Source organism: Anthonomus grandis, chromosome 7 (genome assembly GCF_022605725.1).
Source record: "Anthonomus grandis grandis chromosome 7, icAntGran1.3, whole genome shotgun sequence".
NCBI classification, from domain to species: Eukaryota; Metazoa; Arthropoda; class Insecta; order Coleoptera; family Curculionidae; genus Anthonomus; species Anthonomus grandis.
Genome location: NC_065552.1, coordinates 1,678,201 through 1,698,223, shown reverse-complemented (window position 1 = coordinate 1,698,223; position 20,023 = coordinate 1,678,201). Strand labels below are relative to the sequence as shown.

General features: G+C 31.8%; 1 protein-coding gene and 1 long non-coding RNA gene across 6 annotated transcripts in view; both read right to left on the bottom strand.

Moving 5' to 3' along the window:
* Positions 1-205: 205 nt before the first annotated feature.
* Positions 206-1,675, bottom strand: LOC126738521 (uncharacterized). The gene is made up of 3 exons (XR_007661363.1): positions 862-1,675; positions 611-805; positions 206-550 (listed from the first exon to the last, which is right to left on the bottom strand). It is a non-coding gene; the product is annotated as an uncharacterized LOC126738521 (long non-coding RNA).
* Positions 1,676-4,351: 2,676 nt separating this feature from the next.
* LOC126738279 (zinc finger CCCH domain-containing protein 14) overlaps positions 4,352-20,023 on the bottom strand; it is a 38,275-nt gene continuing 22,603 nt past the window's right edge. For 2 of the 5 annotated variants that reach the window (XM_050443526.1, XM_050443527.1), the window contains exons 10-13: positions 12,476-12,634; positions 12,262-12,414; positions 4,657-4,850; positions 4,352-4,609 (exon numbers count right to left, since the gene is read on the bottom strand). In XM_050443526.1, the coding sequence (XP_050299483.1) occupies positions 4,419-4,609; positions 4,657-4,850; positions 12,262-12,414; positions 12,476-12,634 (697 nt within the window). In that variant the 3' untranslated portion in view covers positions 4,352-4,418. Of the gene's footprint in view, positions 4,610-4,656; positions 4,851-12,261; positions 12,415-12,475; positions 12,635-16,302; positions 16,419-20,023 lie in introns of all 5 variants that reach the window. The other 3 variants (XM_050443529.1, XM_050443528.1, XM_050443530.1) reach the window with 2 other exon arrangements.

The window sequence follows — 20,023 nt, the reverse complement described above, 5'->3', positions numbered from 1 at the left end:
GGAAAACAAAATTTATAAAATATTGTTATAGTATTGTACTTTAATTTTAATCTTAAATATATAAATATTATTAATCTTTCTGAAATAAGTACCTATTTTTTAAATAACTTTATACCAAGGTAGAGAGGTAATTTTGGTAAGTGGAAACACAATGGATTTAATTAGTTATACTGTTATATAAATGTACCATATATTAAAAGTTTTATTTTGTAAATGCTGCAAAGACATGTATATGACTGATTTGAAAAGAAACTTAAATAGCTAAAATATTAATTTACAATTCGCAGTTTCGATTAATACTCATAAGAAGAAACTGCAAGAAACTTATGAGATAGGTAATGTTTTTTGAAATATTTGCCTAAAACTTACATAAAAAATTATAATACACACATACATATATACTTAAACTTATAAAAATACACAATTTATTATTTTTATTTACTGCTCCTTCTTCTTCTTTGATGGAAAATAAACTTGTTTGTCCATTTTTTGTTTACTTGTATTTGCCTTATTTATTTGTTCCATCATGGATGTCAGTTGTCTCATGCACCTAGACATTTACAGGTATATGTTAATACATCTTATATAATTTTATAAAAGGGTAACTTACTTATCATAAGATTCATCATTTAAAGATTTTAAAAAGTTTGATACACTTTCAATTTCAATTTCTCTTGTTGATTGCTTGTTCGATCGTTGTACTGCTACTTGTTAATTTTCAGTCGTCTTCTCATTAACAAAAGTTTCAATTTCTAGACTATGGCTAGCTTCAATATTATTGGAAGACATTCCCCAAAGAGTTCACCTAAAACAGAATCCTTTGCTCACACACCTTAAAGACAATACAAAAATAAGGCTTACAGCCATGCTACTGGTGATCATCCAGGCCCCTTGCACCTGCACCAGCTACACATTAAGTACATGTTTAACAATCCTTCATTAAATAGTACAATGAATATGTACAGTATGTAATAAATACTTTGCTAGAATTGAAATTGCTACAAATTTACGTCTAAAATCGCTTCGATTGCAACAATGTACTTTTTCAATCTTGTCTTCAATTTTTCTTGTGAGAACGAGTGCATAGTTTGTGCTTATTTTATGCTCTCTTAACCATTCCTCAAATATTTCTTCGCTGGAAAAATGGAAAGTTGAGGACTCTATTTTGATATCATGACTTACCTGTAAATGAGCTTCAAGTCTTTGATAAGTCTCACAAGAATACTTAATCTCTTTGCATAAGGGACAAGAAATCTGTGACTTTGGGTTATCTGGGAGCTGCTGCTTATGAATAACTTTAATATGTTTGTTCTTAGCTAAAATGGAAGAAAACATTTTACTGCATAAGTGGCACATATTTTTGTTGATAGTTTGGTCCTGATTCTGATGATTTGATAGGGCCGTCCATCTTTACAGCTAAAATCGCTGAATTGGAATTAATACAGCTTTTCAGGTATTATTTTAAAACACTATAAGCAACAATATGGTCAATATTTCACAAAGAAACAAAGGAAAGTTCAGTATAATCGCAATAATCGTTCAAATTAGTTGGAACTTTTTTACGAAAGTAAACAACCAACAAACGCAAAAAAAGCGGGAACATTCGTGTCGTTATTCTTGTCATTCACGTCAAACGACCGAATTTTTCTCCGAACATACATGATCACCGGCGGGAATCGGGTGCTTTTTAGTGGCGTCTAACAGGGATCCGTTCTAGGCCCACTCTTATTCCTTATTTATGTAAATGACTTGCCTTATTTTACAGACTGGGCACATAAGCATAAGTTGATCCTGTTTGCTGATGACACTACTCTACTCCAGCATCATCACCCGGCAAAACAGAAAACCGCCAGTACAAAGGAAATAGAGAGTAAAATGAGGGAATGGTTTGTAGCAAACAAACTAAAACTTAATGCTTCAAAAACACAGCATCTAAATTTTTTACTTTGAAACTCTCAAATAGATCTGCCACAGGATGAATCTGTAAAGTTCTTGGGTGTACTTCTTGACTCTGGTCTCACTTGGGAAAACCACGTTATTCAGCTGGCATCTAAGTTATCAAAAATAACCTTTTTAATAAGAAATCTATCCATAAGGGAAGTTTTGTTGTTGGCTTATCATGATTACTTTAGCTCCGTTATGTCATATGCTGTGCCGAACTGGGGTCACTCTACTCATGGGGAGAAGATATCTGGTTTACAGCGCAGGTGCATAAGGGCTATGACTGGTTTGGGGCACCGTGACTGTTGTCGACACTGTTATTCTGAACTTGGCATCCTCACTTTTCCATGTGTATTCATCTTGCAATGTTTGACTTTTATAAAAAATAATCTACCATCATATTTATCACACAGTAATATCATTAGTATTCAACTTGAAACAATCTGAATATTTTGCCGGAATTTCGCAGGCTTGGGAGAACCCGCAGAGGAACTGTTTATCATGGGATTTGTTTCTATAATGTGTTACCATTGCAGGTTAGGGAACTTAATGAACAAGCTTTTATTAAAAAAATTAAAAACTATTTATTAAAAAAGTCTTTTTATTCATTTGAAGAGTACCTAAATAACAATTTTATTGACCTAATTTAACTGTTTTATAAATATTGTGTGTCTATTATAAGTATTTTTAAATTGAGTCTCTGTAGATTTTAATTATATATAAATTTTAGAATCTTACTGTATATGTGCGTATATAATTTTGATTTATTAATTTTAGTTTTAAATCATGAAATTGCATTTTATATATTACCGTTTATATTGACTTGTAAAAACACTGTGTAATATTACCAATAATAAAATTAAATTAAATGTTGTTGAACGTGTTGTGCTACAAGACATTTTGAGGGACACTGATTGAATTTTTATAGGACGAAGACGTTTTTAATGAAGGTATGTACAAAAGACGGTAATTATTATACTAAGTTACACTTGAAAATGTATTGACCTGGTGCGCATAATAACTATGGCACCGACACACTAAAAAATTATCTTTTTTATGTTCAAAAATACCTTTTTAACTAAATAACATAATATATGTTATACTGCCATATGTTTGAATACAGAGGTTATTATTTAATTTAACACTCATATTCCTCAATTTTGACGAATCAGAAGAAAATTACAAGGTGGCCTTTGTCAATTTGTTCCATTATATCATATTGTTTACAAAACATCTACCGTTGGCCTTTCAGGTAAGAAGTCAAAGTGGTTCGAAAAGAAAAAACCTTTTTGTGTTGTAAAGGTTGAAATAACCTCTCATATTTTGGTATTTCTATTATTTTTGAGAGCACAGGTAAAAGAGAAACAAATCTGTAATTAAATTGAAGTCCTGCTTATTGCCCTTGTTTTTATATTAGATAATTGCCCAATTAAGCTTGCCAAAAGCATGAATGACAGATTCTTTATTGTTATTAGACCGCAATCTTTTAGTCATAGGATCCCACATACATTCAGATTATACGGTCATTAAGTGCTTTAGGATAAAATTATTTACAACTTTTTAATCTTCATTTGTATTTTACCAAAATAATCTTGGAACATGTTTTATACTTTGTGACCATTGGCTTATTTCGAGTCACCCAATAGTGCTGCTTTCTCAATCGAAAACTGGTTATTAAAATATTTAAAGAAAATTTGAAAAACTATTTCATACACCTTACTGGCATCCTGCTACTCACAAACTTTTAACCAATCTTCTGAAAGTAAACTATTGTCCAATATTCTTCAATTGATGTAATTAAATCTTCTTAGTTCTTTATCAAAGTCCTTATTAAGTGTCAGTAAAAGGGAGTGATAATCAGAGGACTTTCGTCAATGATCCATGCGAATTTCGCTACTATCATAATTAGTACAAATATAGTCTGTTTTGCACCCTTATTTAACGACAAAAATATATTTTTGAGTTGATTAATGTAATGTAGTGATTGTCGAGGTTGCCCATGTGTTTAAAATCCTGATAACATGAAGTTCTTTTGTAGACAGTAAAATCAACGCACTTCCACGCAAATATTCTTCTTAAATTTGTGATTGTACTAAGATTTATCAAACGAAGTGTAGGTATCCCCTTAATTATTGTAAAACGGCTCCTTGTCCTCCGACGAATAAGTGTATTATGAGTGATTTAAGTGCATCAAATGTAGATTCTTACGTCAATGTTTCAAAGTCATAGAACTTTTTCTTGCCGAAATAAAAACCCAGTATTAATAAATTTAATCTACAATCTTAAGACAATAAAACTAACCACTTTGACATCAAATAAAATATATTAACGTATATTAGTGTGACGCAATTATATAGAAATCATTCTGTTACTAACGAGCCTAATACTAAAAAAAAAACATTCCAACCAGTGCATTAACAATCCATATATACACACAGAAAATATATATATATATAAACTTTCTAAATAACGTTGAATTACTTCGCTTTCCACGTTAAACTTTTATGAATGGAACCGTTGTGGTGGTGCGAGAACGGACAGTCCTTAAAGTTTTTGCAATATTTCCCGTATTTGCACGTTTTCGGGTGGAAGAACGGACAATTTAAGTTGGTACAGTTCGGGTAAAACTTACAGTTTTGGGGTGGAGGAGCCGGGGAACTTTTAGGACCTAAAACAATACATTTGACGCTTGGTAAATTAAAAACGGATGCTTACCTGTCAAATTAGATCCGACATCGCCGTGGTCATAAGGACAATCTTTCTTAGTGCATGAACTTCTGAATTTACATTTCGGATGTATATAGAGGCAATTGACGCCGAATTTGCATAACGGGAACATTTGGCAAGTTTCCGACGGATGGACGAATTCGCATTTGTCGCCTTGTCTACAGTTGGGCCAATATCTACACCTGAAAGAGCGAGAGAGAGAGAGATAAAGACTAAGTTTGAGTAGATAAATGTAGACTTCAAGTGTCTATTTAAGGGAGCAAAGAAGGGGGGGAAATAATGTTTTTTGTTTGCATGAATAGATCTAACTTAGAAGACAATGGTTTAATATAGGTAAGTAAATTGCTTAAAGGTGAATGCACCGGAGGCAAATTAGGTTAAAACCTTTTCTTCAGCTCTTATTTATCTTCAAAGATCTACAACATGATCCGTAAAGTTTATCCATTATCGTATTATTAATCTGGTAAGTTTGTCTCTGATCTACTCATTAGCGGGCGGTTGAGGTATAAAAATACACCTATGAAATAATATCTTTCTATCTTTGTTTGACACATTACAGACATGTTAATAATTTTTATTGGTAAGTTCTATTTATGGTTCGATTATTAAGGTCAAGATAGTATATCAATCAAATTTATCCAAAAAATAAGTTTTTTCTTTCAACTTTATCACCCTGTAATGTAAAATTTAAGAGGTTTAGGACATTTGAGGAGCGATCAAGCAAAACCAGATACATCCAAATTATAACATTCCGAGATATTTGCAAAAAACGTGCCAATACCGTGTCCGTGAACTTATCAAAATAAATTATGGTGTACCTAAAAGGTTTAATATTATAGATCTCGTAGACCATATTTTGGACCTTATTAATTAATTAACATAAGAATAATTGCTAATTAAAAAATGGATTTATCTGTTTTTGCTCGAGTTAAATATACCATGCTTTTCTTTGAAGCCCCCCCCCCCCATTTATTTTTTGAACGGGTCAAAAAAATTTTTTGAAACTTGGCATAAGTAAATCGGTCTATAGATACTATTTTTCACTGTAAACTAGGTAGTTGTAAATTCCAAGATGGCGGCTGGGCGACATCTTGAGAAAAAATTTTAAATAGAAAGGGGGGTCGTGTGGTACCTCATTTTAAAGGTCTCGATGAGTACTTTATAACCCTGAAATATTAGACCCATATCTTAACTCGTTTCAAAATGGCGGTTTACATTTTTACATTAACGTTTTACATTTTTATGATTTTTAAATAGGTAAAAATCAGTGTACGAAAATAAATGCGTCACGACAGTTCTAAATGTCAAAATAACACATAAGCGCCATCTTGAATAAATGCATTAAATAGAAATCTTGTGTTACCTCATTTAAAAAGTTTTATTGAGTACTTTTAATATTTATTACATGGACTTGGTGGACTCCGTTTTGACCTGTCTAAAAGTAACAGCCAAAAAAATACACTGTTGCGATTTTATTAACGTTTTTAATAATAATATACAAATAATTTATTTTTTGAATTTTGGATTTAAAGATAAACTTTTTGGTTTCTAAAGACTTACTGAACCGCCCTCGTATGTCACATTTCACGTTAAAGGTTATTGAACATTATTTAGACATTCCAAAAACCAAATAGCTATTAAAAAAACTCGAAAAAAAATTTTAAGATATTTTTCCTTAACCGGTAAATTACTCTTGTATCGGTCATTGTTAGATATTGTTTAGTGTGTTTGGCAGTTTGAATTTATTGTTTTTTTCAAAATGGTTAATTCTCGTCCATTGGAGGAAAAAGTAGAAGCAATTTTTATTTATGGAGCAACGCGTAATTTTCATGAGACTGAAAGGGTTTTCAACGAACGTTTTCCTGATCGTCCTATTTGCCGTAAATATTTAAGGGAACTTGTAAATAAATTTACAACTACTGGTACTGTCCAGGATAAAAAACGCCCAGGCCATATGTCTATTTCAGAAGAAAAGCAAGTCCAAATAATTGGCGAAATAATAGAAAATCCCCAACATTCTACTCCAACTGTTGCTGATATCTGTGAAGTTTTAACTTCGACGGCATGGAGAGTTTTAAAAAAAAATAAGTTTCACCCATACAAGATCCAAATGGTCCATCAACTGACTGAAGATGATCCTGACCGAAGAGTGCAATTCTGTGAAATTATGGCAGAGAGAGTAGAAAGGCAACCTACGTACTTAATCTTCTAATCTTAATACGCATCAATTATTAAAAACCAATAATAAGTTTTTATGTGGTCATCTCAATATTCGGTCCCTTAATACTGGATTCGATGAATTTGTAAATTACATAACTGATAATAATTTTGACATTTTGGGATTGACTGAGACCTGGTTGACGGCTTATACTGATAACTTGGCACATCAAATTGAGGGTTATAATTTCGTCAGGAAAGATCGATTAGGGCGTGGCGGTGGGGTCGGGTTTTATGTTAAAAAATATGTTAATTTTGAAGTTTATCACATTCACAACCCGCCACAGAACTTCGAATTCTTAAGCATAAAAACTCAGATTTCTAGCAAAAATATTTTGTTTACCGTGATATATCGTCCACCTTCATCAGATATTAACAGTTTTCTTGATTCCCTTGAGAATCTATTTACAAATATTGTTCCTTTATTTGATCATGTGGTTTTTATGGGGGATATTAATATTAATTTACTAAAGAAGTGGAGACTTTCTGACAGATTTTTAGTGCTCTTAAATACATTTGATTTAAATCAAGTAATAACCGAGCCTACAAGATGGAATATATCTAACAATACAAGTACCCTACTTGATGTCATTATTATAAATAAACATTTCCCAATAAATGGTATCGGTTCGTTGTCTTTGTCACAAACCATTAGTGATCACAACTTAGTATTCTGTTGTCTTGAGTTTCCTAAAAGTAAAGAGGGACATTTTAAAATGAAATATAGGAACTATAGTGTTATTAATACGGATTTATTTGAGCATGACGCTTTAAGACTTAATTGGGATAGTATATATTACCTAAATTCCGTTAACGATAAACTTGTGGCTTTTAACAACAATATACTTTGTTTAGTTGATAAACATGCGCCAATTAAGACTAAAAATATTAAAAATAAACCATTTACTCCTTGGATAACAGACAATATTAAATTGCTTATGAAGCTCCGCGATAAAGCACTGCGAAAATATAAAAAAAATAAAACTGAGTTAAATTTAAACTATTATAGGCAATTGCGAAACTATACAAAACATGCTATTCAGCGGGAAAAAATATCATATTTTAACACACTTTCTACAAAAAAAAATCGTGATTTTCGGATAAATGCTAATAAACTACATCTAACTAAATCAAAGAATACCGATCTGCCTTGTAATTTTAGTAATCCAGAAGCCCTAAATAATTATTTTTCTCAATGCGTTAACCAAATTAACAATAATATATCACAAACCAAATTAAATTTTTACAATGAAAATAAATGGAATAATAGTATTCAAGAATTAAATTTAAGTCTTCTTGATGAAGAAAGGGTTAACAGTATAATTAAGACCATAAAATCAAATGCTATAGGAGCTGACGGACTTTGTATAAATGATATCAAGCTTTGCCTACCTTTTTGTAAAAAACCACTTCTAAACATTTTAAATACTTGCATTCTTACAAATGTATATCCTGATATCTGGAAAAAAGCACTTATAAGACCTATTTCAAAAATCTCTAATCCGAAAGAACTAAAAGACATAAGGCCTATAAGTATTTTATCAGTAGTTTCTAAAATTCTAGAAAAGCATATTCACCAACAACTTTATAATTTTGTTAACTCATTTGGTATACTTCCAGATACGCAATCGGGATTTAGGAGGAATTATAGTACAACTACTAGTCTGGTGGGAATGTTAGATAATATAAGACTTAACGAAGAACATAGACAAAGTACTTGCATGGCGGTGCTTGATTTTAGCAAAGCATTTGATATTTGACATTCGGTGTTGTTAAAAACCAACAATGGAAGTTTGGAGCACTCAGGGTATCTTGATTTGGAAGTTGGTGTTCCTCAGGGCTCCATATTGTGACCTCTTTTATTTTCGATTTATGTTGCGGATATGCCTAACTGTATTGAACATTGTAAATTACAACAATATGCTGATGATTCTCAAATATACATGCCATTAAATTTTTTAAATTTTAATATTTCTGAGCAAAAAATTAAATCGGATATACTAAACATAGTTAATTTTTCCAATGAGCATAACTTAAAAATTAACCCTGCTAAATCTAACATCATTTTATATGGCTGTAAGTCAGGAATTCTGAGACACTTATATGAAAGTATAAATATTGAGATTAATGGAGAAAAAATTCCAGTTGTCAATGAAGTGAAAATATTAGGATTGACTTTAGATTCTAACTTTTGTTTTGAGACACACATTAAAAACAAATTAAATATAGGCTATATGCGTCTTAGAAATCTGTACAGATTTAAAAATGTCTTAAAGAGTAAAACCAAATATTATCTCTGCAATAGCCTCATTCTCTCCTTACTCGACTACGGTGATATCGTATATTCTAATTCTATAACATCTGAGCTTTCTAGATCTATACAAAAATTGCAAAATAGCTGTATAAGATTTTCTTATAGCGCTGCCTATCGGGAGCATATCACACCTTATTTAAACATAAATTCTATTTTAAATATGGAAAGGAGAAGAAAATTACACATATATGCCTTTATATATAAAATAATAAAGTCGGGTCAACCCCCTTATTTAAATAAGTTATTTAATACTCTCTCGCATTTACACAATACTCGTAATGTTGGAAATTTTAGGATACCTCAACATAGAACAAGTAACTTCCACAAGTCATTTTCGGTTGTCGGAGTTACAATGTGGAATAACTTGCCAAATAATATTAAAGATTTGTCATTTTATAAATTTTACACCAAGGTTAAGCAAATTCTTCTCGACTCCCAACGAGATGCCTGGTAGCGCGGATATAACTAGCTAACGCAACTTGCGTTAGCTAGTTATATCTGTGCTGGTAGTATGACTAGTAGTAGATACATAGTAGTATAAACTGCAAAATCAACTAAGACCAAAGATAAGCTGGCCTATCCAATCTTTCTTTTATGGTTCTTTTTTGTCTATTCTTGTTGCCTTCCGTCGCATGCCAGCCAAATTGCTTTGCCATTTTTTGTTTCTACCCTTTTTTGTTTTAGTTTTGTTCTTTTTTAAATTAATTAGGATTTTTTTTTTGTGTTTATTTATAATGTTTTCAAGGCCTGTTTCACGCAAATTGCGCTATCGGTTTTATATAATCGCGAAGCAGTTCCTTTTACCAGAAATTGTCAATTTTATTTTCTCATGTAGCTATAATTATATTTATAACTATTTTTTTGGTAATAAACTTTTTTGACTTTGACTTTGACGTACGTGCGCAACATTTGTTTTAGCGACGAATGTACTTTTTTTTTAAATGGTAATGTCCACAGACAAAATTGTCGATATTGGAGTGATACCAATCCACACATTTTTCGTGAAACCCGATCTCAGTATCCGCAAAAAATCAATGTATGAGCAGGAATATTAGGGAATCATATCGTAGGGCCGCTGTTTTTAGAAGAAAATTTAACAGGTGAATTATACTTAAATATGCTGGAAAATGCTATCGATCCTCTCATAACAGAAATTGTTGAGGCTAATGTACATGAATTTGACATGGAAATTACATTTCAACAAGATGGTGCTCCTCCGCATTTTGCCAGGAATGTGAGAAATTATTTAAATGATAATTATTTTGGTCGTTGGATAGGTCGTCGGGGTCCTATTGAATGGCCAGCTCGGTCACCAGATTTAACGCCGCTAGACTTTTTTTTGTGGAGATACCTAAAGCAAAAGGTATACGAAACAGAACCTGCCTCAATTTTTGAGCTACGACAAAGAATCACTAACATTTGTCAAAATATTGAGGCAAATGTATTTGAAAATGTTCGACGTGAATTTTCAGATAGGTTATTTATGTGTCAAGAGTTACAAGGAAATCATTTCCAGCATCTTTTAAATTAAATATTGTTTTTCTTTTGATAAATTGTTTATTTGCTAATTGTAAATTAGTATTATTAGTTAATAAAATCGCAACAGTGTATTTTTTGGCTGTTACTTTTAGACAGGTCATTGAGACCTTTAAAATGAGGTACCACACGACCCCCCTTTCTATTTAAAATTTTTTTCTCAAGATGTCGCCCAGTCGCCATCTTGGAATTTACAACTACCTAGTTTACAGTGAAAAATAGTATCTATAGACCAATTTACTTATGCCAAGTTTCAAAAATTTTTTTTGACCCGTTATATATCGTGTATATCGGATATTTTATAATGTAAAAGTGCTTGTTTTATTGTGGGTATGTTATTGGGGTAAGTTATTCACATTTATTAAGCTAAATATAATGTATTTATTAATTAATTAATTAAAAAAAAAAAAAACAATTTTTTTTATTACAAAAATGAAAGAAAGGGTTTTTAAATTTTAAATTTTAAATAAATTTTAAATTTACTTGTCTTCGTAATGATATAAAAGTTAACACGTTTATTTTTTATTTTCTGAACACCACAAAAAAAGGGAAATTTTAAATATGCATTCCTTCGATAGCATCAGCGACTAGTTCAAGCAATATATTTTTGTACCACACTAGACTTTCATCATTTTCCCAGGTTGGTCCAAACTGTTGTATCATCAGGTGAGCTAGGGATTTTTTTTTTTTCAGGTAGAGATCGCGATAAAGGAATTTCTTCCAATACACTTGGAACTTCATGTTTTGCCTTCAGAATCTGATGGGGCGTTTCATCTAAAAATGCCATTTTAAAATTCTTATGACATTGTACCTTTACAGTATTTTTTTCTTGTTTGTTTTGAGATTTCAGGATTAAAATTTGCTTGTAGTCGGAAATACCTGTGATCTTCTTTAGAGAATGTTGCAAATCTTTATGTCACACACAAACAATTCAACGCCAAGTTGTTTCACTGTTCCAAATTGAGAATAAATTTCTAAATATTCGTCTTTGCTTATTATTGTTGTGTTTCTTCGTAAACGTTTTTCAACACGACCGAAAACCCTATCCGCAGGGAGAAAACTATGACCTTGAACAAAACATTATTTTGTGGATTTATCTGGTTTTGCTTGATTGACCTGACTTTCTTTGGGCTCCATTTTAAAGGGAATTTAACCGGTTTTGCTCGAATCTGAGTTCACCATTGGATTTATCCGGCGAAATGAAATAGGAATTCATGATAAAATAATGGATTTATCTGGTTTTGCTTGATCGCTCCTCATTTATAGGAACTTTTTTGTTTCATTTCGTCCAAGGAACACGCCCCTGAATTTTGTCGCAACATTAAAAAAACAGCCGTGTATATTATACTCCAAGATTGTTTGTACGTCCTGTATTAAGCAAATTTAAATTTTAATAAATTGGGACAATAAATCTTGACCTACTACTACTACTACTACTGAACAGACTCAACTTGGAAAAAAACAATAATCAGAAGCGACTTCTAACTACAAAAGCGACTACATTATTAAACCAAACACAAGTGTACCTTTCTTTATTTTTTAGAGATGGTGACGGACGCACTACGGGCAGTTTATCGGGCACTTGTCGGCTCGCTTTCACGTTTTTCGCAACATTTTTTTGTTTATCAAAAACGATCGGGGACGGAGAACGTTTTTTGTTTGCGACGCTTCTTTCGAGCCTACGAGAAAGAAAATACAACCAAACATTTTACACGTTAAAATTTCACACCGGTTTTGTACCTGGTTTTTATAGTGATTTTTTTCTCTAAATGCGAGGGCTTTTCTACACCGTCTAGTGTTATTATAAACTGTTGGTGTCCGTTCTCTCTCGTAACGTTGTTTTCTTTTGATTCTGTATCAAGAGAGCTTTTTGACGAGGGGACATATTTAGGCGAGTTCCTAAAAATGTCCAATATTTATTAATATAGGCTTTTAACAAGTTGTTTCAATAATATTAAGGGTATTACTATTAAGAGCACTTGTGGGAGAGAAATCCTTTACATCGGCCAATAACTACTTTCCCAAAATTTTGAAAGGAGCAAACAGCAGTGAGAAACAAATGCAGAACTGCATACTGTGAATTAAAGTTACTGATTAAACTGATTGCCCAACATTTCATTTTTACTTCAATTCCTACCATTCATTATATTGGCGTCTTATCAGGCTTGCTAAAGAATTTCACTACTTTAATCTGAAAATAGAAAATGATATCCGCAGTAAAAGCAACTATAAACCTGCTGCAAAAGCCGGATATTAATTTTAAGGAGTTCCATTATTTTTTTCGATAAAATAAGGTCTGATTCTTTCAACTGAATCTCTTAGCTAACTTCCGTTCTACTGATTTAGAAGAAGTTAAAAGAATTTTCAACTCTTATCACTAAACACATCAATCTTGCACACATTTCTTTAATTTGTCTGTTGTAAGGCCTTAATCTTATACTAATTCTGAAAAGAAGTATTATTCCCGTCTTGTCATCTGTTATACTTTACATAAACTGGCAACTTTTGTGACTAAAACTGCGACTTAACCCATTAACATCTAACATTACCGTATGGGGTCACAAGTGTTCAAAACTGATTCTTTCTTTTATATAATTTAAGTATTTTTTAAATTTATTCCCAATATTTCCATGCAATTTAAATAAAGTAATTTTATTATTCAAGGCAGTCAAGCATCCCACCAGAAGATTGTTTATTATACACCCGAGAACTTCTCTTTTCACAAAGCAATCTACCTACTCATAGCATATTAGAAATTTGTTCTCTTATCGACAGTGTACTGAAGCAAAACTTTAAAGTTGATAATAAATTATATTGTCAAAAGTCTGGTCTTGCAATGGGTTCGAACTTGTCACCTTTTCTGGCAGAAGTGTTGTGCAGTATGTTTTTTCTTGAAAGAGAAATCTCAAATTGCGAGATTTATAAAAAACATATAAGTTGTTGGTATAGATACGTCGACGACATATTTACAGTTTTCACTGGTTTCACGGAGGACTTCAGGAATTTCTAAACTCTATCAATCCTTCTGTTCATTTCACTCTCGAACAGGAACAATCAGGCAATCTACCTTTTTTAGACCTCTTAATTAAAAGAACAAACAACATAAAACTCGAATTTGAAATTTATAGAAAACCAACAGCTACGGATAACGTTATCTCCTTCTTTTCAAATCATCCAGTTAATCAAAAGCTTTCCGCATTTAACTCATTTCTCCACCGTCTTTTTAATATCCCTCTTTCTCAAAAACATTTTAAAAAGGAACTCAATATAATTTTTCAAATTGCTCGGAACAATGGTTATCCTGACAAGATTATAAATTCTTTTTATTTTAAACATCTTTACAAACATTTAAATAAGCCACATATACAGTGCGAACGTAAATGTTGGATAAATTTATTTAAAATTCCGGGGTATGTTAAAAAAAAAACGCTCGGACATGTCGATTTTTATTTTTAACTGCGGGTTTTCTTACTATAATTTTATGTATACAGGGTGGCCAAAAAATAAGTTACGGTCATCGACGTAATTTTTTTAAATGTAAACACCTATTTTTTATTTTAGATTTAGGTTCTACATCAAATTCTAAGTACATTTCATGTACCATGTCCTATACTTAAACTCGACCGTTGACGATTGAACACAATAAAAGGCTATTTTTGGAAGAGTTATTTATATCAAGCAACCTATCAGTTATTGTTTGGTTATTTACATTTGTGGTTGGTGTTTTTGATTGTTAACTTGTCACAATTTGTTGACATCAAATAATTTTGAGTGAATTTAGTTTGATTTAGATGCCTAAGCAAAGTTTTGCTTGTGTTAAGTTTATCAAAAGATAAAATTAAAATTTCAAAAAATGGTACGTCTTAGTGAGCGAGAGCGAATAGAGATTTTGATGATGATTGGTTATGGAAACAGGATGCGCACTCAGATGGAAGTCTGTGAAATTTATCATGCCAAGTATCCTGATAGGCCACGTATATCTCAAAGTACTGTCAGTAAAATAGAACAGAAATATCGGGATTTGGGTCATGTCAGGGATAATTATACGAAAGGTCGGTCAAGTATATCAGAAGAGAAGCAACCAACTGTTTTGCTGGCAGTTGAAGAAGATTGCCATAAAACGACTCGCAATATTGCGTTAGAAAATCAGATATCCCCGTTAGAAAATCAGACATCCGTCGTTAAGTATTTAGGTATAAATAAATGGCACCCTTACAAAGTTCAATTAGTTCATGAACTAAATGAAGATGACCCAGATAGGCGTTTAGAATTTTGTATTTTCTGATGAGGCAACGTTTTGTCTTCATGGTAGTGTAAACCGGCAAAACTGCCGATATTGGGCTACTGAACATCCGCACTGGATGATGGAGTGCCACAGCCAAGTCCCTCAAAAAGTAAATGTTTGGGCGGGGGGTGATTGAAAACAGGGTTATGGGGCCCTTTTTCTTTGAAGGATACTTGAATGGTGAGAGGTATTTAGAGTTTTTAGAAAATGACTTGATTCCATGCCTTGCCACTTTATACCCCGATCCAGAAGACCCGGATATATTAGATAATTCCTTATGGTATCAGCAAGATGGAGCTCCAGCCCGTTACACTCGTCCCGTGCGTCAGTACCTGGATACCGTTTTCCCTGGACGTTGGATTGGTCAGAGGGGTGCAATTGAATGGCCGGCCAGATCGCCGGATCTGACTCCTTTAGATTTTTTTTGTGGGGGTATCTTAAGTCCAAAGTTTATGTTAATCGGCCAAACAACATTGAACACTTAAAAATTAGAATAACGGAAGAAATAAGATTGATAGAATCTTCTGTTATCGATAACGTTTTACAAGAATTTCAGCATCGACTGGGATATTGCCAAGAGGTTCGTGGCAACCATTTTCAACACTTAATAAATTAATTAAAATATTTTTATGTATTCTTGCTTGATATAAATAACTCTTCCAAAAATAGCCTTTTATTGTGTTCAATCGTCAACGGTCGAGTTTAGGTATAGGACATGGTACATGAAAATGTACTTAGAATTTGATGTAGAACCTAAATCTAAAATAAAAAATAGGTGTTTACATTTAAAAAAATTACGTTGATGACCGTAACTTATTTTTGGGCCACCCTGTATACATAAAATTATAGTAAGAAAACCCGCAGTTAACAATAAAAATCGACATGTCCGAGCGTTTTTTTTTTTGAACATACCCCTGAATTTTAAATGAATTTATTCCAACCTTTACGTTCGCACTGTATACAAAACCGATGGCATGTACAGAAGCAGAAGCATGTCATATTTTGGAAACATATCCCATCAGGTTGCCAAGAGTTTGTCGAGGGACTCCGATGAGCGGTTGCGTGTTTGTTTCAGAACTTCGAATAATTTATCTAAATCTCTAGTCAACACCAAAGATAAAATTCCCTTCACACACAGATCTGGTGTTTACAGACTAAAATGTTCTCATCCTGACTGCAATGTGTGCTACATCGGACAAAGCGAAAAGAGAATCGAGACGAATCGAGTCAAAGAACATAATAAACTCATTGAAAAGAATAGAAACCGATTTATAACCAATACCTCTTCTCCTTTCGCCAATCATATTATCGAGACCGGACATGGGTTCGAGCCTGGGGCGGATACCGAGGTGCTCCATGTTTGTCAGACGCGGGTTAAGGTTGGATCTTTTGGAAATCCTGGAAATAAATAAAGCCATCAAATCACCGTTTTACACTTGTATTAATGAGCAAACTCAATTTGAGAGCAACACTTTCTTTAATTCCTTGGGTCCTAACAGTAACACTGACATTTGATTTGATCTGACTTATTAACACACATTTTGTTTATTTATTCACACCCTATAACACTACAGTCCTCCCTCACTCGTTCCCAGTACTCAGTAGAAATCTGCTTATATTGTTCCAATTTTGTTATAATTTTAACTGTTCACTAGATGTCGTGCAACGTACCATTCAAGTATTGTTTGTTATTGTTTAGAATTTGTGTATGAGTTAAGTAACTCAGTAAGTATTTTACAATTTCATAATTTTATCTGTATTTTTTATCTAACTTTTCAAAAGTTTTATGGAATTATTATTTAGAGAATTATGGAATTAGAAGCAATGTGTTATAACTATTTGAATCATATCTTAATGACCGCAAACAAATAGTGAAAATTAGAGACACTTTCAGTGAGCCAATGAGCATAAAAAATGGTGTTCCTCAAGGAACAGTTCTTGATCTCATATTATTTATCTCTAATAATCTAAATTCCTTCACAGATCTGGACGTTAATGCTGTTACAATATTTTATGCTGATGTTACTGTTGTGCTTTTCTCGGGAGAATGTGAAAGAAAAGGCACAGAGGGGATTAATAAAAATAAAACACTGGCTGGATCATCATAAATTAACACTTAATTTAAACAAATCTAATTACATAGCTTTCTCTGCCTCTACAGCAAATCGCCATAGATATTCGTGTATCTCGGTACCAAATTTTGAAACTAATATTAAGGAAGTAAATAATACAAATTATTTGGTTATAATAATTGACAAAAACTTGAAGTGGGAAAGTCATATAATCAAACTGAAAAATAACATCAGGAAATTAATAGGTATATAAATTTTACATTTTAAGAGAAATATTATCTAAGAAGTTATTGATAGTAATATATAAGGCATTAGTTGAGTCACTTATACGGTACGGCATTTTGGTATGGGGAGGTCTCTATAACACCACTTTAAACCAACTGAACGTCATACAGAAATATACCTTAAAAATAACAAACGTCATGCAACCCATTTATTATTTACAGCGGATGTTCTAAATGTGAGATCAATATATATTCTAACATCATGTTATATATAACCTATAAACAAAATAATAAAAACTATATTGACCATCAGCAAAATACCATATCAAAATCTCATAAGAATCTGAAGATTCCACAAAATCACAAAAATGTCAATAAACGATTTTTGACATATCTTGGACCTAAAATATATAACTTTGAAGAAAACCACCTATTTTTAAATTATAGGCGTAGTATTTTATATTCGTTTGGATTTGGGATTCAGCATGTCGCGTTGTTTTTTTGTCGAAAATCTTTTTAATTTTTTTGATTGTATAACGACAGCCCTATTCATGCGCCGAGGGTTGTTTGTGTTAGCATTTCTGGGCGATGCTTTCCGAAGATGTTTCGGTCGCGCGACGAGGTAAGGGCAGAAAATAAAACCCAGCCATCGAGGGTACTACTTTAAAAAAATTATTGAATCGTATTTAATTTGTGTTTTCTGAAGATTTTCTACAGGTTAGTAAATTTAAAACTTATTAGTTTATTTTTTTATTGACAATGTGTAAATATATTTTTATTAATGTTTATAAATTTAATATTTTACGTAAATAGGAGGAAATAACTTATGCATGTATTTATCTAAAATTGTTTCATGCTGAAGGGAAAATTAATATTTAAAGTGATCGACTGAGATAATTTATTTACTGAATTTTTAGGTATATTTTCGAAATTTGTTTTTTTTTTTAAATTGTTTGTGTGTTTCAAAATTAAGCTAGAGCCTTGTTGAATCTAACTATTATTTCGACCCTGACTGGGTGAATATTCAAGCGTAAACCATACCACAGATAAATAAATATATGTTTCGCGAATTTGTCCGTCTATCTGTGATAATACCTAGAATATTGACTCAACTATTCAACTCATAGCTGGGTAGCCTCCCGTATGGGACCTCAGTACCTTCTAGTGATGGCTGGATAACTAACCCAACTCTCTTCAGTTTTAAATGAATAGTATGTATGAGGAATTAAAAAGGAGCAGTAAATAAATTATCTTTATTTTTTTGTAATCTAGGGAAGAACTTATTACCCAGCATGATTCGATTTTTAGGGAATTGAGATCGAGGGTTTCTCTGCCGTGCTCTTTCCCCTCGTGAATTCCAGGCTGAGTACGGCATTATTTTTTTTACGTAAATAAACTAAGTAGGTGTATTATCAAGACTGCATTTTCTTTAATACCATCCTAATAATTCAAATTTCCCTAATTTTGTCTTGTCAAGCGCATCCGAGATAAGTAAAAGAGAGAGTGATTCTGTTACAAAACACAACGTAGGGAGGGTATTGGCTTCTTATTTTTTTTTTTCTCGTTCGATCTTTTATTTATTAAAAAAAAACTTATCTCATCCATTCTTTATGGACGAACCTGGGTTTGTTATACTACAACTTGTTACCAGTAGATATTAGAAAAATCAAAAAAACTAAAATTTTCTTGAAAAATGTAAATTTTATATAGGCACCAATTACACAATTTTTGAAAATCTGTTTTGAAGAAAAAAAAAAAGATATTTGATGTATATGTATAGAGTAGGTGTAGGTTTAGTTCATAATGATACAATTAGAAATTTATTAAAATTGATATTATTTGAATACACTCTAATAAGTTATAATAATAATAATTTAAATCGGCACATACAGCTGTTCATTCAGCTAGGTGCTTTACAAAAAATATGTGTTTATAGATATATGTTACTATGATTGTAATGCTATGATTATAATGCTAATAAATTTATTATTATTATTAGGTATTTCGCATTCCTTAGATATTAAAGGATTTATTTCAATAATTGTGGTAATGGATAAATGCAATTACCGTACGCATTAAAACATTCTGGCACCCAATCTAGCCATAGCCCCAAATTTTGGCCAATCAAAATTGATGTGGCTACTTTGAGTGGCATAATGTTATTGTATGGGCTAGATTGGATGGCAGAATGTTTTCGACGCAGAGGATAACTATTATAATTAACAAACAATATGTTTGATGTTAAAATATTTATATTGATTTTTGTATTCAGAAAGATAGATTTTATTTTAATTAAATTGCTATTTATATCCATAGAAATAGACTAGAGAATATAAATTAAATTAGACATTACATTTTTAAGCAAGGATCAGTACGTAATATTTGAAAAAGCCATGCACATACTAAATAATATATCATGTGTTAAAAACTATGTAACGTTATAAATGAGTTCCTCTTAGAGAGCCTTTTGATGAATATATTGATTAAATAGTTAGTCTTAAATATTTGTATATTTTTTAAATATTAAGTATATTTTGCAATCTTTAAAACTTGGTTTTGCTAACGAGATAATGATATTTAGATATTGTATCGCAATGATGGGTATATCATATTTTATATATGTATATCACGCATAAGCGCAATTTTTAATAAATTTAAAGGGTTTATAAAGAAAGGAGTATTAATTTAAAATTTAAGTTCAAACACT